At 44.4% G+C, this 25,897-nt stretch overlaps 2 protein-coding genes across 12 annotated transcripts; one reads left to right on the top strand and one right to left on the bottom strand.

Annotated features, from left to right (window-relative positions):
- Positions 1-46: 46 nt before the first annotated feature.
- kis (chromodomain helicase DNA binding protein kismet) lies at positions 47-25,580 on the bottom strand. 9 transcript variants are annotated; one of them, XM_089076581.1, is made up of 21 exons: positions 24,806-25,580; positions 24,585-24,627; positions 14,922-18,107; positions 14,460-14,786; positions 13,704-14,104; positions 13,280-13,624; positions 12,865-13,159; positions 12,276-12,782; positions 11,940-12,164; positions 11,415-11,731; positions 9,188-11,344; positions 8,887-8,976; positions 7,941-8,138; positions 6,819-7,242; positions 6,443-6,728; positions 5,009-6,255; positions 4,560-4,803; positions 4,208-4,484; positions 3,971-4,115; positions 3,154-3,882; positions 47-3,034 (listed from the first exon to the last, which is right to left on the bottom strand). In XM_089076581.1, exons 3-21 carry the CDS (start codon positions 18,000-18,002, stop codon positions 944-946), a joined length of 13,386 nt encoding a protein of 4,461 aa, XP_088932707.1. In that variant the 5' UTR covers positions 18,003-18,107; positions 24,585-24,627; positions 24,806-25,580; the 3' UTR covers positions 47-943. The 9 variants fall into 9 exon arrangements, with proteins under 9 accessions (XP_088932707.1, XP_088932709.1, XP_088932732.1 ...); XM_089076583.1 differs by having other exon boundaries at positions 25,346-25,580; XM_089076606.1 differs by having other exon boundaries at positions 5,009-6,246; positions 24,585-25,580.
- Positions 19,184-24,163, top strand: LOC148938156 (uncharacterized). 3 transcript variants are annotated; one of them, XR_016139345.1, is made up of 3 exons: positions 19,184-19,807; positions 19,922-23,634; positions 23,718-24,163. XR_016139345.1 is itself a non-coding variant. In XM_089077197.1 (3 exons), the coding sequence occupies exons 1-3, from the start codon at positions 20,123-20,125 to the stop codon at positions 23,838-23,840; spliced, it is 375 nt and encodes a 124-aa protein (XP_088933323.1). In that variant the 5' UTR covers positions 20,064-20,122; the 3' UTR covers positions 23,841-24,163. The 3 variants fall into 3 exon arrangements, 1 of the variants encoding a protein (XP_088933323.1); XM_089077197.1 differs by lacking the exon at positions 19,184-19,807 and having other exon boundaries at positions 20,064-20,193; positions 23,441-23,634; positions 23,731-24,163; XR_016139346.1 differs by lacking the exon at positions 19,184-19,807 and having other exon boundaries at positions 21,433-23,290; positions 23,441-23,634.
- Positions 25,581-25,897: the final 317 nt, after the last annotated feature.

Raw genomic sequence — 25,897 nt, 5'->3', positions numbered from 1 at the left:
AATCTCTTTTCACATATGCGTTGCGGATTGATATAAAAGATTCAAATTCTTAATATTTGCAAACAACAAAAGAAGCTGTTTATTGTTTCACCTAAGGTAATTAAAAGTACACTGCGTTATATACATTTTCTTTTTTCCAAGTACACGATTGCTTACTGTCTCTATAGGCGTAATTGTATATAATATTTACATTTTCTTTTTTTTTTATTAAGTTATTACTGTAATTATATTTCTTCTCTACATTACGATTATATTCCGTCTCGCATTCCTTGCAAAATTGCTTTATGCGCAATAGCGAATACACAATTTTATAATATATATTTTTTTTTTTATATAAAACAGTCCCTGGTCAAAACCAATAAGAGATAGTAGATAATAAATTTAACAAAACTATACCTTTATTATTGTATCATAATTACGCAATTAAAAATTAATTACTACACAAATCGAGTGATAAAATACTATCGCAGCCTTCGTATTTAAAGAGATTTTTCTCTTTTTTTTTTCTTTCAATTTAGTAAACGTGCACTGTCACGCACTGTCCGCCAATATCAACAATACACAACCCATCTCCCACGAAATGGAGGGAGTCCTATCTGTTCAACATGTGTTCTCGTCATTCAAGGCGAACTGAAAGCTACGGTAGATTCTACCAATGTCTGTAGCCCCCTTTTCGATGCACTCATGTTTCATTATCGCGATTCATTTAGAAACGACACCTTACACTCCCGTGCTTCTCTCAGCGTCGAACAGGAAATTATCTACATACAGATCTTCGTTGTGCGAGCAGTGTCAAAATCGGTAGGAGTAAAAAAAGAACTCGTGGACCACGTCGGTTTTCACGGGGTTCTTTCGTCGGATCGCCGTAGGGCGAATCCGGTATTTGTTTTTTCCGGTTCGTCGTTTATCGTTTCGTGGCAGCAGTTCGACGAACCCTCGTGACTCACTCGCCGCCTACGTGGCTGTCTTGCTGCTGCTGCTGCTGCTGCTGTTGTTGTTGTTGTTCGGAGTGTTGCATCTCGCCCTCCATTCGCGCCTGCCGTTCCGCAGCCGCTCGTGCTTGCCTACCGGCGCTCGAACGAAGATTCTTACGCTCCGGCGGTGGTTCGACACTCAATCGTTTGCCGCTACGTGCCTTCTTTGGCGCCTTGGTGCTACCCTTACCATCCTCCTCTGTTTCCAATGGAGTGGGCTTACCACCGTCACTCTTCGTGCTAAGATTCTGCGTTGACGGTGAAGTCACATTCGCTGATGATGATGTTGATGATGATGTCGATGATGACAACGACGACGATGTTGACGTTGATGTCGCTGTCGTCGTCGTCGCCTCGTTCACCTCCTTCTTGGCTGTGCTCGTTTCGATGGGCGGGATACTGGATGGCTCTTCTTGTGAAGACATAGATTGCTGCGTCGCTTTTATCGGCGTTGTCGGTGATGGTCTCGTCACTGTCTCAATCTCTACCATTGGCACCTCACTACTAGACGCCGAGGATTTTGAGGATACGTCTGTTTCGAGACGCATCTTCTTTGCGATAGGTTCCAGAGTGACTTCGAGCGGCGGCGGTGCTGACGGTGTTGATCGCTGCTGCTGTTGCTGATCGGAATTTTGACTACCGTCTGTGTTGCGATTTCTACTCGATGCTTTCTCGGATCTCGGAGTGTCATCAATGTTTCGCGTAACCAGTTCGGCGCTGGTTCTGCTCAAATGTTCTAGAGCCTCTTTCATCTCCTGTTCCTTACTTTTCCGTTCCATCTTTTTCTCCGACAGATCCGCTGCCGCCGCCACCACTGCTGCCGTTACAATATCGGTTTGTTCTGTCATCGTGGCTTCTCGCTTCTCGTGTTGCTGCTGCGATTGTTGTTGCTGTTGCTGCTCGACACGACGTCTTTCTTCGCTATGTAATGCTGCCATATCTGTATATTGTTGCAAAGTCACAGCTGGATCTATCGGATATCTAGAGGATTTCTTCTCGGGTTCCTTCCGTTTGGTAGTCGATGATGATGATGATGACGAGGAAGTTGAAGACTCTGGTACGTTGTCACGTTGTCTAGAGGAACTAGACGACGTGGGCTTGCGTACCGTAGTGGAAGCGCTGGATGTCGGTGGATTCAGCAGACCGCATTGGGCAAGACTCTCGTAGGCCGACGATACGCCACCAGATTGCATGGAAAATGGATTCAAACCGCTTAGAGTTAACGGCGTGTAGAGGAGGCTGGGATTCGTGAAGAGAAACGGGAACGGTGAGGGAGTCGGCAAGCTCGTAGCGGACGAAACAGCGGACAGACTAGATGGACCACTGGCGGAGGATTTCCCACTAGTCGTTGATTGATCTAGCTTGCTGCTACGTGATTTGCTGCTACTGCCGCCGCCACCTCCGCCACTTCCGCTACCGCTGCCACTCATATTCGACGAAGAACTCGCTCCGGTATTTTTGTTACCGCTACTGCTGCCAGTCGCTGAACTAACAACCGGGTTATTTGCGTCAGCTGCAGCTGCCGCGGCCGCTGCTGCCGCGCTGCTGGTTGCCGCTTGCGCGTTTAATGCCGCTTCCATGCCCGCCAATGACGGCAGACCGAGTCCGGCTAGATTGGCGAACAGCGAATTCGTTAGACTCATGTTGCCCAAATTGCCGAGATTACCGAGTCCGCCGAGCGCGCCCAGATTTGTCAGACCACCGAATGGCATTAACAACGGATTCTTCGGGTCGAAGTTGCCGAGCGACAGCCCTGACAAAAGAGAATTATTTAGATTGCCGAGCGGGAAGTTGAGACCGGACGCCATCGATGTAGCCGCTAAATTGGCGGGATTCGCCGATTGTTGACTCGTGGGGCTGGGCATCATAGGTGGTCTGCCCGGACTCTTGCCCTTGTTCACGCTACTGCGTTCGTTGCCCGATAGCCTCTTCTGTAGATCATGCGGAAGATTGCCGCGCTCCTTTACGAGTTCCGCCCATTTCGGATCAACGTCGAACATCGGATTTTCCATCAGCCATGTCCCGAGTCGTTTCAATTGAGGTGCTTTACTTCCGGTTACCTGTAAAATAAAAATGTCAATTTTCAAGGATTTAGATTTCAAAATTCGAAATGTAATGAGAACTACTTTACTGTTGCCACAATTTAAAGATTATACATAAAATCTCCGAATTTGCGTACCTTCTTGCCAGTTAATCGGTTGATAACAGCAACGTTCTCCTCACCGGTAAGCTTTTTCCAATCCAATAAAGATGGATCAACGCGCGGTCTACGTCGTCGAGGAGCATTCAGATATTCTGCGCTCAATTGTTCCGACATTGCGCTTTGCTCTGCCAGCCATTTATTCACTTTCGCTTCGTGTGAAAATGAACCGATCTTGGACGAGTATTCGGCGACTTTGTTGATGTCCGCGATCATCGCCTCGTAACTTTTTCGGTGACTGCTGCTCGAGGAAGACGGGTGCGCCGAATTAAACGCCTGTTGTTGCTGTTGTTGTTGCTGCTGCTGTTGATGCTGTTGCTGTTGTTGTTGCTGCTGCTGCTGCTGCTGTTGTTGCTGTTTCTTCAGTTCACGATTCTGCTGTTCAGCCTGAGCCAACAAAGCGGAGAAAGTATCTTTGTGCGAATGCAATGATGGCGGCGGTAAAACAGGCGTAGAGGAAGTTGAAGCTCGCGAAGACGGAATCGATGTAACGGTAATGGAGAACGGTTTTTGGGCACTCGTCGGAGGATTGGGAAGACCGATTGGTGCCGATGTCGGAGTCACGGTCACATTAGGCGTAATCGTATTCTTCTTGCTGTGTTCGGGATAATGGCTGCTCTGTTGTTCCTTTGCGGCGCTCAATCCTAATACTATTTCATCCAGCTTTCTGCGCTTCTTCTCCTTTCCGACCACCGGTTCCTCCGTCGGCTGTTAAAAAATAAATTAAATATTCAACAGTTCTAATTGGTCATAAAATTACAAAGTATTCAGTAATATCTTTAGAATATGCACTCACGCAAGATTTCCTTTTCATGAGTTTGTCCAACATACTGTCTAATTTCCCTTTATTGCTGCTGACTTGTTTATTTTTGTTTGGCATGGAAAAGTCTTGAACTTCGTTCATAATATCCTTGTTACTATCAGAACTGGATTTTGGATATCTAAAATGAATATCATTGTAATATTTTCATAAAAATATTTACCGTAATACCGTATTACTTTTTATCTTTAGATAGTTCATCAAATATCTTACCCAGCGGATAAATCAATGGGAGTCAAAGTGCTAGATGTCCCAGGAATAACAGTCGTTTTTCCTGGAACGGGATACTTCAGATCGAATGGCATATTCGGTGTCCGCGTTTGCTGGTGTGCTGGGGGTGGCTGCACTGGCGTGGAGCGTCGCGATTCCTCGGACTGAGACTCGTCATTGATTTCCCAAGTAGTCGAACCGGAGAGAACAACCGGTTTGCTAAGAGGTGCCGGCGAAGGTGTACTCAAATGACTACTGTTGAGAAGTGCGTGAAGCTTGGCTGCAAATAAATTATTTAATCATTAATAATAATAATTAAATATATGATTGTTATTTAAAAACTCGTTAAAATTACCTCGCTCTGTTTCGACATCTATAGCGATGTGCCTCTTACGTTTCTTCGAAGCAGAGACGTTGTTTGTGCTCGCTATAGATCTGGACACTCCATGGTCCGTAGTGATCGTTATCACTTCTGAACATTCCTTCTCATTTTGCGTAAGTTCTAATTCGTCACCGGCACTGAAATTCACCGATACCGGCCATTCCTTATGCTCTATCGCGTGCACAATATGCATTAAACGAGCTTCGATTGCGTGTTCCTAAAAATCAAATCAATAAATATGATAGAATTCGATACACAATAAAACATATTAAATATATATTTAGTATTAAAAAATTAAAACATATATCAAATTTCTTTCTTTTTTATATCCAATAAAATATCATATCTTATATTATTTTTTATATTAATGTATATAAAATGAATATGAAAAGATACGAATAAATAAAAATTAAAAAGATTACCTTAGGCCACTTTATTGATGTATTAGTACAACCATGTGCCAGGAGTTGCATCACCGTAGGCTCGTTATTATAATCTGCTGGTTTGTCTCGTAAAACGAATGTATCGATCTGCGTTAGTCGCGACAACGGCTGTATCACCTCGAGATCCGGAAACATGGCTTTGAGTTCTGCAGCCTGTACGCTGCACTTATCCTCGATTTGCGGAGCCTTCGCTTTTTCTTTGGCAATATCTGAGCTCTTTGCTTCCTGCATTTCAATCTCTTCTTTAATCGGTGCAATATCCCGCTTTGCGCTTTTATTATCATTTTCGACAGCAGCCTCGGTTGTCTCAGAATTTTTCTCGATGTTTTCGATCTTTTCCTTAACTTCCATCTCATTCTTCTCAATTGTTTCCGGCACGGCATCTTTCACTTGCGACTCGTCCAATTTTTCAGTAGAGTCAGCTTCGTGTTTAGCATCTTTTTCCTTATCTTCCTTCTCGAGTTCCACAATAGCAGAACTTTCCGCGTTTTCTGAACCAACTTCTTTCACCGTCATCTCATCGATCGATTTGACAATGCCCGTTTGATTGGCTTTAACGCTATCACATTTAATTGGCTCTATCGCTAGCTCGTTTTTCTCCTCGCTCTTTACAGCGACATTATCCATGTCGGATGTTCTTGGGACAGTGGTGATTGTCAATGAACTACCGATAGGTTTTTCCTCGGGTTTAGCCTCTGTTTTGACGATAGTCAATTCTACCTGGCTCTTTTCGGACTCCGCATTCTCGGATTTCTTATCAATAGTACTTTGATCTTTGTCCTTTTTCGCTCCAACTTTTTCAATTTTTAAAGTACCCTCGCCTTTCTCCAACTTCACGAGTATCTCGTCTTTGTCAAACTTTAAGATATCTTCTCTACTCTCGATCTTTATCGCCTTTTCGGACTTGTCTATTACTTTTGGAGTCTGTGTACTCGCATACATTCCTCTCGCAAGAAGCTTATGAAACGAAAAGTCCGGATCATTCAGTATAGTTATGTCGGTACGTCCGAGACCATGTTTCGCCGCTCCGAGTAACAATTCCTTATCGTGTTTTCCTGGTTGCCACCAGTCTGGTGTATCTCCCGATGGCTGACATAACGAAAGTCGTTCCTCAAGATGCGGATGTGATAGTATCTCTTCGCGGATTTTGCTCAGAAGATCGACACGATCGAGTATCTGTCTCGCTTTGGCAGGACTCAGCTGATCCACTGGAACATCTGTAAAATCTGCAACGTCAACTAAGTAAAATACTTAACACAAAGAAGAAAAAATCCCATTACTTATTTACATACATATTAATTGTATAAATATATAATAATTACAATTCTCTGATTATGTGATTATATATAATTAAACAATAAATAAATTAAAATTATAAGTTAAAATTTAAAAAAATTTAGGAAATATACGCACCTTCTTCCTCATTCATCTTCGCGTTACAGACTTTCTTACACATTGCTCTAAATGACATATAATAATCCGTGAGATCATTGTCCGTCTTCTTATCAAATCGTGCGATACTTTTAAATTTGGTCCAGTCATACTGGGCTTTCTTCCTATCGTAATTGACGCCATATGTAGATACCACCCGTAGAAATTCGCTTTCTTCGCGGCGAGTCCATTTCGCCTTCTGTTCCTCGATACGAGTTCGTTCTCGTTCCTTCACTATGGCCTCCATTTTTTCTCTTTTTTCCATCTTCTATAAACAATGTTAGGCGCAAGTGATATAACATTTCTTAAAATAAATGTCACAAACGTAATGATACAATAGAATAAAAAATATACTGACCAAAAGATACATCGCTAATTGCTGCAAATCCCATCCTTGCATATTCAAGGGCGGTTCGTGCATCATGCCGGTATGATTTATAGGAGGAGTTTCGGTTTCCATTCCTATCTTCCCAGGCTTTGGAATAACTTTAACATCCTCCTTTTTATTAACGCTTCGTTGATAGGAAGTTATCACGCGACGCAATCGTGAATTAAGATCCATCACGGATGGCCAAGTTTTCTCGTCATCCGGGAGAAGACTGTCATTTCCATCATGGCTGCCACTGGCCTCCGGAATCGGCGTATCCGCCTTACTCGAGATTGCGGGAGAATCCGCCGGCGTTTCTCGACTGAACTTGTCGGAATCTTTGGAGTCCTTCGTCATCCCAGGGGATTCGCCATCCTCCTCATTTTCCAGACTGTTATCGTCTCTACTGCTGCTACTGAAATTTCGTAATCACAGGATAAAGATCAAATAAATTTTGTTTCTTTTTGCAATAAAACGAAATCATCATGTATATACGCATATATAGTAAACCTTGAATTTATTTTACGCGAATTTATTTCCGTCAAAATTTTATTCCTTAGTATAAAGAGAACTAGAAAAAAAGAGAATGATATCTTGATATAATTTATTGCTCTTTCTCTCGATGTTTCGTAAGCTATAAATAGAAAGACAGCGAAGTTAGATGATCTATTTTAATGCGCGCGATTCTTTCGTGTATTTGCAATAAAATATCTCTTTGGCAGGAAAAGTTAAACGCACAAAAGAATGACGTTCGTGTTCTCAATATCGTCGTAGTGCCGATCAAACTTTCTTTCTTCCTAATTTCTGCTGCACGTGCGTAACGCTCGCACGTCGACAATATTTCCGCGGAGAAGATATCGAAAGACGTTAGAGAGCGAGGCTAAAGTGAACATTATATACGCCATTCTATTGCTGAAAATAAAAGCTGTGTAAGACCGTTTAAGCGTATACGTATGTATATATATATATATATATATGTATATAGAAAGCGGTGCAAGCGGCATATGTGTTAGGACAGTTAGGCAGGGCATAAAGAAGACGAAAAGAAACAGAGAAGAAAGAGAGATGAACAAATAACGAGTATAAAGAAAAAAAAATTACTAAGGTACTCACTCGGCGGTACTCTTGTTCTGAGAGTTCTGGAAAGGGGGAGGACAGCTTGTAATGAAAGAAAGCGCGGGGTCAGTCCTCATCTGGTCGTAATTCTCATAGCCGTGTTTGTAGCAGCCGACTATTAAGGATTTATCTGCTGTCGAGTCCCACCATTTCGCCGGTCGTTCCGTCAACTGTGGAGGGTCTATCGGCAACGCACTGCAGGGCGGTTTCGATTTTACAAAAATTTGCCAATTTACTTGCGTGCCGATACCAGCGTGTGTTTATTAATTTATAAGGGAAGTTTTAGTTAATTAAATTTACAAAGAGATTTCAAGGGAGATCTCCCGTTGCAACGATTTTTTTTTAAATTAAATTTCGGAAATTTAGTAAAAGCGAATTTTTGTACTAAATTTCGGAAGAATACATATTACAAAAAAATATAGCTGAATCTCTCTTTCTCCCTTAGAATTTTAAAATCACGTTTCGATCATCTCCCTTCGGTTACAGTGCACTGCGTAACGAGTCTTATGGCTTACCACTTTGTTGCAGAGATTTGAACATCCTTGCGAACGTTTTACCAAGTGTGCAAGAGCGTTTCTCTCTCTCTCCGTTTCTCTCTCTCTCTCTCTCTCTCTCTCGTAGCCGATTCGCGAACGCACGTGTATATATGTTAACGTATTGTACGTGCATACAGGATGGGAAATAAAAACGTTTTCGTATTAGTAGTGTAGGGTAAAAAAAACGAACTGGTAGTCGTTCTGCAGAGCTACGTGGATCAACGCGGATCCGGGCTCTATGAGCATTCCTCATACAGGTATAGCTCCCAGGATATCAACAAATACATCGCAACATGCAACTATGCTAAGCTCCGTGGTAAGCACATATGTGAGTATACACGAATCCGTGATAGATGGTAGTCTATAGTACGAAAAAGCGTGAGAAGAGAAGAGCGACGCGGACTCACCTGACGTGAACGCCATCGGAGATGTGCTGGACCAGATCGCCGATAATCTCATGTTTTATGTAATACAGCATTCGTACGCGTAACAGTACTCTGTAACGTGAAAAATTATAGAATTTATAATAACTCTGTTATCGCATCCAACAGATAGATTTATATAATTAAAAAAAAAGAAAACATCCGAAATTTCAAATGTGAATAATTGAAATAAAAGACAGTGATTTATTATATACAAAAAAAATTTCACGTAAGATCAAACATGCTATCCAAACTTTTCACAATTTAGAGTTTTATTTATATTTACTTATTGGCGTGTCGACTGAGATGCTTTCTGTAATTGCTCTCGAGAAAGATGTCCCCGTCAAATTTCTCAGCGTTGCTCCAATGATTGGGATCACTCGGACCACCATTGATGACCGATCCCCGAGTTTCTCTGCCCTCTCGAACACGACCTTTTTTCTTCTGTCGACTGTTTCTACCGCCAGTGTTCACCGATACATTCTTGACCTTCTCGCCATTCTCCATGGGTGTAATGAGATCCCAGATGAAACTACGAATCTTTTCGTCCCCGCGATAATAACGTAGACAATACAACAGAATGACGCGCGCGCAATCCTCAACGTCGACTTCGCGCCAACCACGACGAAATTGGCTGTGTTGTAAAATTTCTTCCCAACGACCCCAGCCAAATGTCAGCAGTCCACGCTCGACCTTGAAACATTCGCTGCGCGCCCAACTGCCATATACTACCTCGCCTTCACGCGGAACGTATTCGTCATAGAACTTGCGTGTCTTCTTGCCAAACTTGTCGCGTCGTTTCTTGCTTCTCCCGGATAGGCCGATACTCGTGTCGTCATCGCTGTTCTCGTCCGAGCTATCTAATTCGGACATGTCAACTACCGACTCATCGTGGCCATAACGCTTAATTTGTGTTCTTCGCCGAGGCTCGGATATCACCAATTCATCCTCTTCTTTCTTTTCAGTGGTATCGATCTCTGCCTTCTTTGCCCATTTCTTCCAAAAATCGGGATCGTCTATATTGATATCCGATCGATTCGATGAGCATGCAAAACTCGCTTTCGAAAACGTCGATCCTTTCTCTGCTTCTATAGTGATAACCTGAGTTCTTCGCTCAAGTATCTGTTCGATATCCTCCTCGCAAAATTTGTCGCCGGCATTGTCATCATCCATGATAGCGCCATAAGCGCCCTTCTTCAGTAGATCTTCTATCTCCTTCTTTGTTAGTTGTTTATTGCTGGGATCTTTGCCGCCTTGGCTGGTATTCATAGACTGCAGGATCGCTTTGTCGAGTCCCAACTTCAGGGATGCCTTGTCGAACATTTCTCGCTCATATGTATTGCGACAGAGCAAACGATATACTTTAACCATCTTCTGTTGCCCAATTCGATGACAACGAGCTTGCGCCTGCAAGTCGTTCTGCGGATTCCAATCGCTATCATAGATAATAACAGTATCGGCCGCGGTTAGATTAATACCAAGTCCACCCGCTTTTGTGCATAGCAAGAAGACAAACCGATCCGAGTCCGGTTTACTATAACGATCAATGGCAGCTTGTCGTAGATTTCCACGAATTCGACCATCGATTCTCTCATATGGATATTTCTTGTACAGCAGATAATCTTCAAGCAAATCCAGACATTTTACCATCTGACTAAATATCAAGACACGGTGACCACTAGCTTTTAGTTTCGGCAGCAATTTGTCGATGAGGACCATCTTACCAGAACTGTTCACCAGTGCATGATAGTACGCCTCAGAATCTTCTTTCTCACCAGTCTTATAGTCCAACTGTATCTGATCTTCTGCACCATTCAATAGGAATGGATGGATGCAACACTTTCTCAATTCCATCATCGTATTCATGAGATTCGGAATATTGGCTGATGTAGTACCCTTCGCGAGAAACGAGAAGTTTCTTTCGAGAATGCCGCGATAATATTTTTTCTGAATGTTCGTCAATTCCACTTCGACAACAGTTTCTTCTTTCGGTGCCAATGATTTCTCGACGTCTTCCTTCAGACGACGTAGCATCATAGGTTTCAAGAGAAGTTGCAACTTGTGCACTTCGCCCTCGCTGCTCAGATTACCGAATTCCTTTAGAAATGCTTCATTACTCGAAAACTGTTGTGGCTCGAGGAAATTCAATAAGGAAAACAGCTCGTTAACATTATTTTGTAATGGTGTACCCGATAGAAGTACTCTATGCTCCAAATTTAGTTGCCTGAGACCTTCAAGAAGCTTGCAATTTCGGTTTTTTAATCGGTGGGCTTCATCTATGACACAGAGCCTCCAATTATATCCGCGCAATTCATTAAAATCCGTTATAATAATCTCGAAAGTCGTTATCAATACGTTGAATTTGACCAAATCTTTGATTTGTTGTCCTTTCTCATTCTTATAATAAACTTCATATTCTTGAAGCATAGTACGACTCGCTGCGCTGTAATTTATATTTATATCAGTAACAATTTGTTTTTGCCTACAATATATATAAAATTCGATATACTTACGATCCATGGTATACAACAACGTTCATATCGGTCCAGCTTTCAAATTCTCGTTGCCAATTTGGAATAGTCGATAATGGAGCTATGATCAAAAAAGGTCCACGAATTCCATATTTATAGACTGCATCCACGAATGTGAGAGATTGAATCGTCTTTCCTAAGCCCATCTCATCAGCAAGAATACAATTGTGTCCATTGTACCATGAAAACAGTAGCCAGTTCAATCCTTCCAATTGATATGGTCTTAAAATGTTATTGCTTTTGTAAACTGGTGATTCCTCCAATTTCACCCAAGCTGCAGCATTCGGCTTCTTTTTCGGCTGGAATAGCAAGAATTATATATATATATATATATATATATATATATATGATTTCAAATAGGCAATTTTAAATTTCGTATAAAATATATATATAAATTAATATAATAAATTAATTATATATATATTATATATAAATATTATATATATATATTATATATAATTATATATATAATAAATTAATTATATATAAATATTATATAAGATGTACCTTCCATTGTTCTTTTGGGGGCACTTTATTGAATTTCACAAATTGAGCTATTTTTTCAGGATCAACATCTTCCTCCAGTTCCCAGGTAGAATCTTCATATTGCAGAGATCGCCACTTGACTAAGTAGTGTCGAACCGTTTCTCCGCTAGTTGGATCTGTGTGAGTCGCTTCATCCAAGACTCGATCAACTTCGACAAAGTCTGGATTGAAAGGATCATCTTCGGTCTGGAAAGAAAAGAATTTCGTAAACTCGAAGTTTTATATCATTTTTATTGTAAATTTTTAATATTTAGTTATCAATTATATCAACAAGTTAAGATAATAAATATTAAGTACATTTTCAAAGATATTTGTGTTCTGTTGTTGCTTTTGCTTGAATCTCTTCAGCTTAGCTTGAATTCGCTTGTCTCCTTTATATAACTCTTCTTCCGTTCTCCATTCGCAATGCAAATATGAGAAATTCCGATATTTAACGAAATATTCTTCGACCTCAACGAATTGTGGTTTCGTCTCGACAATAGCGGTAGCCTCGGCTACTGGTTTTGTATCCGTAGAAGATTCTTCTTGTTTCTTCGAGTCTTCCTTTTTCGTACTATCAGTTTCACTTTTCTCTTCACTCTTAATATTCTCGGTTTTTGCTTCTTTCTCTACATCTTCTGCATTTTCTTCTTTTACCGCATCATCAGATGTCGCATCTTTGTTATCAGAAAATTTCTCTTTATCAGCATCTCCATTTTTTTCTGGAGACGTTTCTATCTTGGGTATCACTGGCTTAACTTCTCTCTTTCCCATTCGAGAACATAAAATATGTTGCACAACCATGGAATCCTCATCCGTAGTATTCTATAAAACAAGAACACACAATTCGAAACATAAATATTGTTATACGAATCTTTGTAAGTCACTTTATTAATAAAGTACATACAATGTATACAAAGTTGGGCTTGTTAGGCCCGACTTCGCCACCTTCACCACCCTCTTTCTTAGTGGCAGCAGGTTTCGAAGTGTTTGTACCCTCCACCTTTTTCGAGAGCTGAGCTTCTTGCATAGGAACATCATCATCTGAGAATCGCAACATCACATCATCTACATATTTCTTGCGATGAGTGTTTCTCGCGGAACGTCGTTTATTCACATCATCGCCAGCCTCCGGTGATGGCGGAGGTGTTGCTGCTAACTCCTCGCCGTCAGAATCAGGAGCAATGCGATTCTTGCGTTTTCTGTAATAATAGTTACATAATAATAGTTTGATAATAATTACATATATTCTAATTATTATATGATAAATTTTACTTTTTTAGGAAATGATTATATAAAAATATTAAAAATATATTATTTACTTAGAACTTCTGGAACTTTTTCCTCCAGATGACTTGCCGGTGCTCGATCGTTTCCTAGCTGCAGATTTCTTCTTACCACTCGTATTTTCAGCAGTTGCAGTAGTCGCTTCCGAATTTTCCTCTTTCTTTTCCTCCTCCGGAGCATCTTCCGTCTTTTCCTTACCTTCTTCCTTTACTTCGGATAATAAAGGTTCATTGGTAGAAGAATCCACTTGTTCCTGATCACCCTGTATGGACGGTTCGCAGACTTTTGTATCGGCGTCTTTAACAGCACTGGAATCCGAAACGGCACTTTCTTCGTTTTCGCGTACTTCATCATCAGCAGACTCAGATTGAGTAGTTTTTCTACAAGAGTAGCAATACATATAATGTTGGATTCTAACATACAAAATAATGTGTGTTCTCTTCTAAATATTATACTCACTTTCTATTACGCTTTGTGGAATCTTTATCTTTATCCTTATTCCTTTTCCTCGCTACTTTTGGTGACTTCGGTTCTTTGGGTGGTTTCGGTTCTTTCTTAGGTTTCGGTTCTTTAGGCTCTTTAGGTTCCTTCGGTTTGCGTGGTTTTCGAGGCGATCGCGATTTTCTACCTTTAGTCCACTCCTCCTCCATATCCCCGGAAGACGGTTTAATATCTTCTGAATCCGCAGCACTGTCTACTATATTGCTACTATCGCCTGGAGTAACTTTATTGTCTGACAAAGGCTGCTCGGGTTGTTGAGTAGCAGTGGTAGGCGCAGAAGCCTCTTTATCGGCTTTCTTACGACTTTTTTTTGCTCTTGGTGTACCTTTGCTGCGACCACGTCCAGTGGTACTAGAGACCTATTTTTATAATTTGTTTTAGTAATTTAATATTTGATAGATAACACATATTTTCATAAGATTTTCAAAAGATAAAGTAAAATAATAAAAAAATATTTATCATATGTTTATCATATGCCTGCTATGTATATAATCATGTCTCAAACATTACCGGATGAATAGCTTTTAGTTAAATTAGTCAAATTAGCTTGAGATTTAAAAATTTTTATATGTACATATTCAACTAACTTATAATGATTACACAAATTAAAAAGATTTTGTTTTAAAAATCTGCTTTGTTTCTTCTTGGAAGATATATGGAAGGTATGAGATTTCTGAACACTTTTTAAATTACAGTCTATCAATGTCAACATACCTGCGGACTATCAACTACAGCAGCTGTGAACATTGGCGTCTGTAGTATACATTGCGGGCCACCATTACATTGATCGTTCGTTTCATGTTGTTGTAATGCTTGCAACTTTTCCTGCAAGGCGACAATCTTTTCTTGATTTTCTGGAGCTGGCGGCATGCAGTATAATTCCTGTAACTGCTGTTGCAATGCGGCACGTTCTTGATGATGCGTGAGTGGTGCACAAGACGTGCCAAAACCACCAGTTGCAACCGCGGTTGGTGTAGAATTGGTTTGCATGCCGTACATATTCATTGTATTACCGGTAATTATGTCGCCTCCGGGATGATACTATTATTCGGAAACAATTGACTGATCATTTAGTAAAATATATTTTACAGGTGTGTCTTATTTAGTATAAACTATTATAAATATATAAAAAAAAATTCTATGTGTTAGAATATTTTTTGATAATATTGATAATACCTGATGCGATGTTTGTGTATTTGGCACGGGAACCGTAGCTTGATGCGATGGCAATACCATACCAGTGGTCTGACTGACCGCGGGTATTTGCTGTGCGTTTAAATGCCCTGTTGGCACCTGAGTGTTTTGATTTGGTATCTGAGACGTCGGAGTTTGAATCGGTTGTGTTTGCATCTGCGGCGGTATCTGAGGTGGTATCAGCGCGGTACCCTGCGGTATCATACCAACCTGCTGAGATTGCATATGAGATGGCTGTGTTTGCGGTGGCGTTGTCGTCGTTGTCGTTGTCGATTGTGCTTGCTGCGTAACGCAAGTCGGACCCTGCTGAGCCGCCGGCTGCGCCAACTGTGGTGGCGTCGACTGTGTCAGTTGGGCTTGCGGTTGTCCCAATTGAGGCTGCGCTTGTCCCAACTGTGGCTGCGATTGTCCCAATTGAGACTGAGGTGTTGATGGAATTTGTTGAGATTGTACCGGCTGTGTTTGACTCAATACGGGTTGTTGAGATTGAGGAATTTGCGATTGTTGAGCGGGTGCGATTTGTTGCAGCTGTTGTTGTGGTTGTGATTGCGGCTGAGGTATTTGTTGCTGCGATTGTAATTGCTGGTTTATTTGAGCAGGTTGTGATTGACTAATTTGAGATTGTTGCGGCGATTGTAATTGCGGTTGAGGCGGCGGTATCGTCGCCTGCGATTGAACTAACTGCGGTTGAGCTATATGAAGTTGTTGCACTGATTGCTGCACCGGCTGCTGCATCGACTGCTGTATCGGCTGCTGCGAGGGACAACTGATAGGTTGTTGTTGAGCATGTTGTGGTTGCTGTCCTATAGTTTGTTGCGGATGTGTCGTACTGCTCAATGATGGTTGATGCACCTCCATACTTTGATCTTGTGGTTTCGTCTCGCATACATTCGCGTTCTCAATGGCAGGAACAGTATTTTGCATCGGCGCAGCGACCGTTTGCTGCTGCTGTGGCGGCTGTTGTTGTTGTTGTTGTTGTAATGACGTAGTTACATTTGTGCATTCCATATTACCGCTTGTACTAGATGCTGGAAGAGATTGCACCGTTTCAACTGGAGGTATACTCGCCGGTGTAGTCATATTTCCCGTAGTAGATGTATGATCCAAGGGCAGGCTGTTCTGTGAATTATTTTGTCCCGAGGTGTCCACTTGTGATGAACCAAGTTGCGCGGTTGCGTCTGATTGTTGATTCTGCTGGACACTCTGATGCAAAGAAGATTCAGATTCTGATTGCTTCGGGGTTTCAATCGGGTTCTGCACGACATTCTCTGTTGTCGTCGGTTCTCTCGTTGTCGTTGTGCTCGTCGTTGTCGCTGTTTCCACAACATTATGAACAGAAGTCTCCGGTCCAACGACGGGGAACATCGGAGTATTCTGTTCGGATACTATCGGCGCTTGCTGAGGCTGCTCCACTACGCCACCTCGTTCCTCACTGACACCAATACTCGGCCTGATCTGCTGCTGTTGCGGTTGCGGTTGTGGTTGCTGCGGGTGTGATTGCCATTGAGCGGGCATCGGCATTCTGGGCCCCGTAACTTGACCCGGCATCGGACTCTGCGTCGTCGATTGTTGCGGCAGAACATTCGGTGTCTGCGACATTGGCGGACGTGCTTGGAACTGATTGTACTGATCCGGAGTCGGGACGCTGGAGCTCGACACGGTGACTCCTGGCATCACCATCTGCTCGAGAGCCTGTAGGGTAGTCTGCTGTTGCTGCGATGACGGATTCATCTGCAGGGACGTCGGTGGACATGAGGGTGACACCGACATCGTGTTAGCCTGATTGCCCTGCTGATGAGGAAGCTGAACATGAGGATGAGGCGATAGCGTGGTGGGTTTAGCGGGCGACATGATGGGCCGAGGTGACATCTGTTGCTGCACCGCTGGCGGACGCGGAGACATTTGCGGCCGCGGTGACATTTGTGGTGATAATTGTGGAAACGCAGCGCGATACTGAGGACTTGTCGAATGCTTAGCCGTCGGTGCGGTGCCGAATTGCTGCTGTGGCGCCGGCGCCGAATGTTGTGGCTGATTGAACATTGACGTGGCGTGATGAGGATACTGAGGATCCATGGTCGGTTGTTGCTGCGCGTTCGGATGCTGTGGAGTGTGCTGAGGATACTGTTGAGGATGAGATGGATGCGGTTGATGAGTCGGATGAGCCGGATGATGATGCGGCATTCTCGCCTGAGGCGGTTGCTGAGCCTGTTGTTGCTGATGAATCGCTGAAGCAAAATTGGGATAGCCGGGAGATGCCTGATACATCGCCGCTACCGAATTGCCCTGTTGATAATGTTGCTGTTGTCCAACCATATGCTGATAAACACCGCCAGTCGCGCCGGGCTGCATCGACTGATGAAGAACTCCCATATTGCCTATCATCCCTTGTTGACCAAAATGCTGCTGTTGTTGCTGTTGTTGTTGCATCTTTTGATTGATAACACCAGCTTGGTCCTGCTGATGAGAATACTGTGGCGGCATGTGTTGCCTGTACGCGGCAGGCTGTGGAGCCATCTGATTGTAATGCCTCTGCATCTGTGGGTAACCACTTCCGTTACCCGGCCAACCTTGCTGGCTAGGATCCATACTAATGTTGGCTCTAGCCATCGAGTGTTGCTGCTCCATAGAATACATATTGTCATTGTAGCTAGGATACTGACCACCGCTACCCGGATGAGGCCCCCTGTGCTGTTGCGGCGCGATATTGCGAGCCTGATTTTGAAACGCGCCCGGCACCATAGCACGCTGAGGTGTAGCGCTATTATCGAACGTACCGAGATTTTGGTTGAACATGCTGCGCTGCGACGGATTTTGCAATTGATTCGAGCCACCAAATTCAGATCCGCCGAATGAGGTTAATTTTTGTATTGGAGATTCTTGAGAAATGTTATAGGATTGATTAATGTAACTCCCTCCTCCATTAGGGCCAGAATTCAGACCGTCTCTGGACACCGCTACGGAATTATTCGCAGACGCAGGATCGAAGTGATCGTTCCCTCCGAGATCAGGAAGAGCCTCGAGCATCGAGCCACTGACATCTTCACCAAACAGATCGTAGTCCATGTCTACGCTGAAGGACTCTTCGTCCCCATTTCAGACTTAGGAGAATATTGTACGATCTCTTTTATAGCCAGTAACGTGCCCATGGTAAACCCAAGCTCTTGCTGTCTGAAACAATTAAAAAAAAAAACTTTATAATCCGGATGCTTTTTCGTATTTTCAAGTTTCTTTCTTTATATATAACGTAGAGCGAGAATCTATCAATTCTCTTCGTTGAAGTGACACACGCCAAAGGGGAAAAGCTATACGCTTATGGTTCAATTTCTCATAATCGCCATAACTTCTCCCCCTCGGAATATATCCCAGCTTGTAACATCTGGCCACATTTTTATATCGACCTTAAACTTACATATATATCGTATTATTCTGAATATTAAGCAGCCACAAGTCTACCGAGCACGAGAAACGCTAACGAAAAATGAGAAGAAGTAGATACATTTATATAAAAATATGTAGATAACATAAAAAGGAACCTCAGAATTTGGATATGGTATATTAATTTCCTCGATCGATTTGTTATCTTTTGTGGAAAATTTTACAATAGAAGTCGCACAATTGAAACATCTACAGAAAAAATTAACAGAGCCGAACTTAGAATTCTTCGTTTACTATCATTTAATCTGCATATCGCGAGTAGTTACTTAGTCTTACAAATCTTTTTCGAATACCCAATTGACTCATTAATCCTTTAATTTCCTACACATTATCACAGACAGAAATATCTATCATTTTTCGTTACACTTTTGTATAATCTCGCTGCTATAAAATTCCAATAGGCGAACGTAATAATTTCCATGAAAGAGTCATGAATGAAATGTCGAAGTTTCTCAGAGAGAAGCGTACGGGTGGGAGAAGAGAACAGGGCGTTATTAGGCCTGCCGCGGGCAACGGGAACGAATGAAAAGCGCTGTACGACGCGAAGCGAGGCGCGAGAGAAGCGCACCTCGGCTGCAACCGGAATGCGGCTGTTCTCTTTCCAGTGTCGCATAAATGCACAACGATCGACAATGTTGCCTCGCGCCATTTGTATATTCGCGAAAAATTGTCGCAAATCATTCCGCTTTGTCCGATTATTATTTGACAATGAATCATATCGTGAACGCATATACAATACACATACATAGACATGCGATCGAAATTTTCGACACGAGTCGTAACGAATTTTCATACGACAGCGAGCGAGCGAGAAACGGACGAGACTCGATAGTAGAGCGGCACCTTCCGTAGCGAAAGGGTTAAAACCAAAGCGGCACGGTGTGCCGAGAGAAAGAGAGAGGTGCTATCACGCTCGGCGGTGCCCAACTTTTACCGAAACTGTGACAGACCGCGGAATCGCCGACGCGAGCGAAACAATACTCGCGGCTTCCTCGCGTCCAAACGCAATATGGTATTGCCGTCTCGGCATAATAAACGTTCCGTCACAGAACGATAGGACTGACGAAAATCGCGGCGATATCGCTGATCGATAGGCGACATCGAATAAAACGAAGAAGCGAACGCTGGGGAAGGGAGAATAAAAGAGGCATAAAACGGAATGAAACAAAAAAATTGGGGCAACGTACAAACCTGATATACACTGACAAATACAACGCGACGCACGACAGTAGAACGAGGAAGAAGGGGGGAGGGGGAGGGGGAGGGGGAGCGAGGAAAAGAATGAGAGAGGAAGAGAGATGGAGTGTGAGAGAAAGAGAAAGAGAACGTTCTCGTGCTCGGCGGAAAACGAACAAAAATACACTCACTTGATGTGCGTGCGCGAGCGAGACAGCGAACGAGCGAGCGGTCGAAACTGCACCGAACGAACGGCGGTAAGAAAAAAAAGAAAAAAGATCTTTATGTACTTTTTCTCTCTCTTCCTGTCTCCTTCTTTCTCACCGCGGCAATTCACGCTCGACCGTATTTCATCGTCGCGTCTTCCACAGCCGTGAAGTCAGGAAGCCGCCTGTGCACGACTCGTCGTGGGGTTATGGCATACGCTGATATCGGCGTCGCGGCGAGAACGATTCTCTCACGTGAGAGAAAGAGAGAGAGAAAGGAGAGAACGCGTCACCGTCGTCAGATCACTCACGTCGACATCTCGACGCCGACAACGTAACGATACAACGGCGGCAACGACAGCGGCGATGACGACGAACGGGAGAAAGAGAGGAAAAGGAGCGAGCGAGAAAAACGATGGGCCCGACAACTACGGAAAGTACGCCATTATCGCGGAAGAGCGACAGAGAGAGGGCGAGGGAGGCCGCGGGGGAACGAACGAGGGAGAGCGAGAGATTTCCGTTCGAGGGCCACCGCGAGAGAGAATTCGTCGTTATCGCGCGGCCACCGTGACGCTCGATATTCCCGACATCGGGCGGCAGCGCGTCACTCCGCGTCGCACCGTCTCTGCCCGCACGGCACTCTTTCCAGCGGTGGCACTTTCTTGCCGCGACGGCGGCGGTGGCGGTGGCGGCAGCGGCGGGCACAGGCGAGCGAGCGAACGCGAGTGAGTGAGTGAGTGAGTGAGTGAGTGAGTGAGTGAGTGAGTGAGGGAGTGAGCGAGTGAGTGAGCGAGCGAGTGAGTGAGCGAGTGAGTGAGCGAGTGAGTGAGCGAGTGAGTGAGCGAGCGAGTAAGTGAGTGAACGAGCGAGCGAGTGAGTGAGTGAACGAGCGAGCGAGCGAGGCGGGCAGATGAGAGTACACCGTTCGCTTCACTCCCGTACCGTCTCGCGGCGTATCTCACGGCTAAGGACGCGCCGATGCATGCCACTGGCGGCGTTTCGTCAGAAAACCACCCTCGTCCGTTTGTCCGTCTGCTCTCTCTCTCTCTCTCGCGCGCGCGCATGTATGTGTACATATATATACGTACGTGCGTACACCGTGCGTGCGTGCGTTCACACAATTTTCACTGGCGGTGGCTGCTGCGATCAACGGTGGCGGCGCGGATCATCGATAGGTGCAAGCGTGTCCGCGGGCTCGAATTATTCCACACACAAGCATATACACAAATACATTTACGCTACATGGGCATATAACTATCTTTTTCTTTCGCTCGCGCATTCACTCTCACGCAGAGATTCACTCGCTTCTTCTTCCTCTCCTCCCCACCACTACGCGGGGAACTACTCCTCTCAGTCCTCGCTTACCTCGTTCTGTTCCAGCATAGAGAAAGAGAGAGGAGGAGGTGGCCGCACTACACTACACTATCTCACTGCGACTCCCCGCGAGTATAAACGCGCTCGCTTCCCCGAGTGTGTCGCCGGTGTGTTACGGACGAGAGAGCGAGCACCTCTAGCGCGCAGGCGGGCACACGAGCGGCGACGGCACCAGGCCGCACACACCGCTCGCTCGGCACACCACCTGGCGGCGTGCGCATCTCTCGACCTCCTCTCCTTCTCTCTCTCTCTCTCTCTCTCTCTCTCTCTCTCTCATCATTCTTTCTTGCGTTCGCGCGTACGTCGCGTCACTGTGTGCAGACGTGCATTCGTGTCGCTAGTTCGTTCGCCGGCTCTTGCCCTGTCGGATGTACGTGTACGTACATACGTATGCATGCATGCGCGCGCGCGCGCGCGTACCACACACGGCAGCCGAGGAGCGTACTCGCTCGTAAATTGTTTTCGGTCTGTTTTACCTGCGTATTCCAGACTCGGAGCGAAATGAATATATCTTTCTCCGGAGTGTACTGCTCCGCGCGAGAAAAGGACGAGAGATAGGAAGCGCGGCTCAAAAACGGACGGACAGACCCGACAAGGTCCGTTAGCTCTGTTCGCTTTACCTGCTCCCCTTTTGACACTTCTCGCGGCGAATTTGAGAATGAATATGTAGATACGTGCTTAGTGAAAAGGGAAGGGGAAAGAAAAAAAAAAGAGAGAGAAACATATACACGCAGAAAGGGAGGGAGAGAGAGAAAGAGAGAGGAAGAAGAAATCAAGTTCCAGGAAAATGTACGAGGCGTCTGGAAATTGTTTCGGTTCTATATCGCCTTCTATACATCTGTCTCCCGATGTCTCTCCTTGAGATTTTTGTCCTTCACGGTAGAATGTTTAATTATACGTACGACTTGTTTTCACTTTGACTGCAGGGACTGTGTGACATGCGGATTCGAAAAGAGCGGACCTATTGTCCCTTCCTCGCACCTTTCTTATCGCGCACGTCGCAGATGTGCCGACCATGAAACCGTTTTTCCGCAGGTCACCTTAATCGCTCGACGAATCCGATAATACCGTAGATAAACCCGAAAACATCTGACTTTTTTCATACGCATATCAGACCGCAATTCTATCGGCAATCGTGCTGAAAATTGTCCCTTAGGCCTACCCCGGACGATCCGTAAACTCATGGTCGGATTTCGGAAACATGCCAGAACTCCATTAATAATTTCATATGTCGTGTACATTCGGACATACAAGTACATATTAACAAATATTTTATGTATTTTCCTGATTCCTCGAATGCTTTTCCCGTTACGCGGAGTACAGGAATGTAAATAGAGTTCCATCCTGAATTCTGACGCAAATTAAATCGCCTCAAGCGGATTCTATTTCTCTTCTTTTGTCATTTGAAGTTACATTCAAATTTCTCTATTATTATTGCTATCTTAGATGAATTAAGGACCAGGAGTAGAAATGAGTCTATAAGACTCGGAAATAACTTCAAGTCGTTCTTGGTTTCTCTTTGTGTGTCTCTCTGTTTATATTTTTTTCTAGAAAGTAGATTCGAATTCTAATCTTGCGATCGTCGTAATGACGTTTCACACTCTACTGGAGAAAGAAATGTCGAAAAACGCGTATTCTTCGCCAGGGTCGCGTGTAAAAATAGTTGGCGCGTACGAAAAATACGTACGTTGTTTTAGAGTTAAACGCAGGAACGAAAATACATCACTGAAGTGGAGCCTCGTAGGATTTCATTTTAGCATCATCATGCGATGATTAAAGAGCAATTTGCAATTAATGTGATAGACAAAACGGCGAGAGTATAGTAACGATCCGATTCGCGGTGTATTCGCGAATGTTACGAATGAGAAACTTTAATTATGGCACACCTTACTCCTCGGAAGCGGGAAGAAAAATGGAAACGAGGCTCGCAGAGTGCCCGAGCTCTCTTTATGGCAGACAAATTTATGGGTCCGCTGTATGTATACGGAGTCGTGCGAATTTAGTGAAAGGATAGGCAATAACAGTGCGAGAGAAAGAGAGACGGAAAAGACGGGAAACGGGAGGGGAAGAAGGAAAGAGAGGAAAAGAGAGAGAGAGAGAGAGAGAGAAGGACGCGGCGAGAACAACGCTACGGACGAATCGCACTGGCAACGCATCGAGGTATTCAATATCGCGGTAAAGGCGCACCGTGCAATTGGTAGCGGCAAGACAGGAGTCGAAATTACACGAGAAAGAGGACCAATCAGATTTTAGCTTATAAAGTCCGATAGCCGCGCGTAGGATATTCGATTAACCAATCGTATCCCGCAGGTATCGATTCGAATACACATCTCTTGACGTGCCGCACTCAAATGGCAGCCGGACGCGACAACGAGGGGAACGAGGAACAACGACGAGGACAAATGTCGAAGGAGGAGGCGCGCTCGAGGAGGCGGCGGGTCTCAGACTCGTCGGCTTCAACGATCTCGAATCTCGAATAATTTTCCGAGTCTTGAGCGATCTCCGTAAGTCGACGAATAACGTTATGGTGACGAAGGAAAGGAAAAACCGTTATTGCCATGCACCTAATTTGATTTACTTTTCCCAGGATTTCTTTTTAGGAGAAACTCTCAAAGGGACCGTCGTTCGAAACGCTCGTTACAACGGTCGTACGTTGGCCATACATTCTCGTTTATCTTTATTTGAATGTGTCCAAGGAGATGCCATGTAGATCCTACCTCCAGGATTTCGCGAGAGATCGTCACTTACGGGGGCGAACGTAGGAAAAATTTGTCGATGATGCTCGTGCATCAGGATTTTATTGATATATGCATACGCATAATGGGATTCGAGTCTCGATAAAATGTCGTATATATATCTTATTTAATCGTACTGTTATTACATAGAAACGTATATATGCACGTACGACATCGTGCACGCGTTCTCTTTAAAGAAACAAACATCACGTTCACGTCCGTGAATGTAAAATCTCATATTGTGCGGTGTCAATATACACGAAATCACAATATATAATTTATAAGCCAAAAAAAGAAATTCAAGCGGCGTAATCTCACAAATGCGATTACTTTTAATTGCTGCAACTCTGTGTAAAACCGTAAACGATACGGGAAAACGCTCGTGCGGGTGGATGACCTGAGGTATTTAAACGAAAGATAAATTCTTGCACATGCCGAGAGAAATACTAGTTTTGGAAGATCTGCCATTCTTAGTCTGCACTCACCTTACATTTCGCATGGTCGAGCTGAGAGAAGCGATATTATTTCGGAATGTTATATATCGAACGTTACATTCAGAAGCGGGGAAAAAAACAAAAGTGCCAAGGAAAACGGAGCCAATGAAAACGGGCCGGTGTGTGTGTGTGTGTGTGTGCATCGTGCATGCGGAGTTATAGCACTTACGAATGAGAAACGACCTACTCTTGATATTAATGTTCGGTAAAGAGAATAGGACTCACAATTGTGCAAACGGCGATCCCATCTCTTTTTTCCAAAGTCCATCTATAGAAAACAAAAAGAAACTCAGGTAGACGTCGAGGTGGGGAAAAAGCGGACGACAAGGGACGGACGGAGACGGAGAGTGAGATAGAAGGAAGGACCACAGGGGGTGGGAGGAGGACTACCACACGAATGTTCGCTCAATCGTTATCTCGGTGTCCATTTTGTTTGGTTTAATTACTGAAGAGGCGTCGGTAGAGTGGTGCTGGTGATGGCAGTGTTAGTGGTGGCGGTGGTGTTGCTGTCGCTGCCGTGGGTTACGTTGACACAACACGACGATGACGGCGATAGGCTCTGCGATAGTAGTGTCGTAGTCGTTGTCGTCGCAGCCCGCTACTACTGCCTCCGTGCAGCATCGGGAGACATCAGAGAGACAGACACGACCGCACACGCATGAAAAACGATTTAGAGAAAGGGAGAGACAGATAGATGGACGGACGAACAAGAAGAAAGGGGAGGGGGAGAGAGAGAGAAAAAGCACGAAAGATCCGAGATCCAGACGCCGTGACGCGCGCGCGCGCGCGCACGCACGCGAGGGTGTCGGGAGTCGTCAATTAGGCGTATGAGCGAACTCGCGGGACACTACTCTCGTCGCGGCCACGGCGCGCACTTGCCGCGTATATCTCTCACTGTCTCGCAACATCAATCCGGACCTCTGTCCGGTCCGTCATACACGGCGGTAATCTAATTCCATGGGAGGGACAACGGCGGTGTTCCGTACCTGTGTGCCTCTGCCTGCGCCGTCCTCGTCCTCCCCATTCACTTGAACACGCGCGGATCCGCCGTACGTAGTACGTGCATACGCGATGTACGCGGTGTCGCGCGATAACGATCACCGAGAAATTCTCCGCGCACTCTCTCCACTCCGCAGCCACTTTCCGCACGTTCAACACGTCCGCTCGTCCATCCGTCGAGCGACGACACACGCATACGATCGCACACACTCTATGCGCTCTGTACACGCGCGCAGTGATCGCTTGCCGTTACTCCGTTTCCGCCCGCCGGGCGACGCCACTATCACCTGCTCCGACGCTGTTGATTCGCCGCCCACCATTATTTGTCCAGTTCTATGATTGGTTCTCTTCGGGTGCTTTCCATTCATAAATTTTATAGCATTGGATAGGCTCTGATTAAAATTGAGATCTGAGTTGATAGAGCGAAAGAGTAATGTTCTGTCCTTCTGTTTCTATATTTTTTTTATATCTAAAAGAATATACCAATCAAAGACAAGAGCTCAGCAAGCAAATTCAGCTAGCAAACCAGCAGGAAAAAA

The sequence above is a fragment of the Pogonomyrmex barbatus genome, unplaced genomic scaffold (assembly GCF_055798465.1).
Source record: "Pogonomyrmex barbatus isolate J1 unplaced genomic scaffold, ASM5579846v1 scaffold1, whole genome shotgun sequence".
NCBI lineage: Eukaryota > Metazoa > Arthropoda > Insecta > Hymenoptera > Formicidae > Pogonomyrmex > Pogonomyrmex barbatus.
This window is presented reverse-complemented; position numbering and strand designations above follow the sequence as displayed.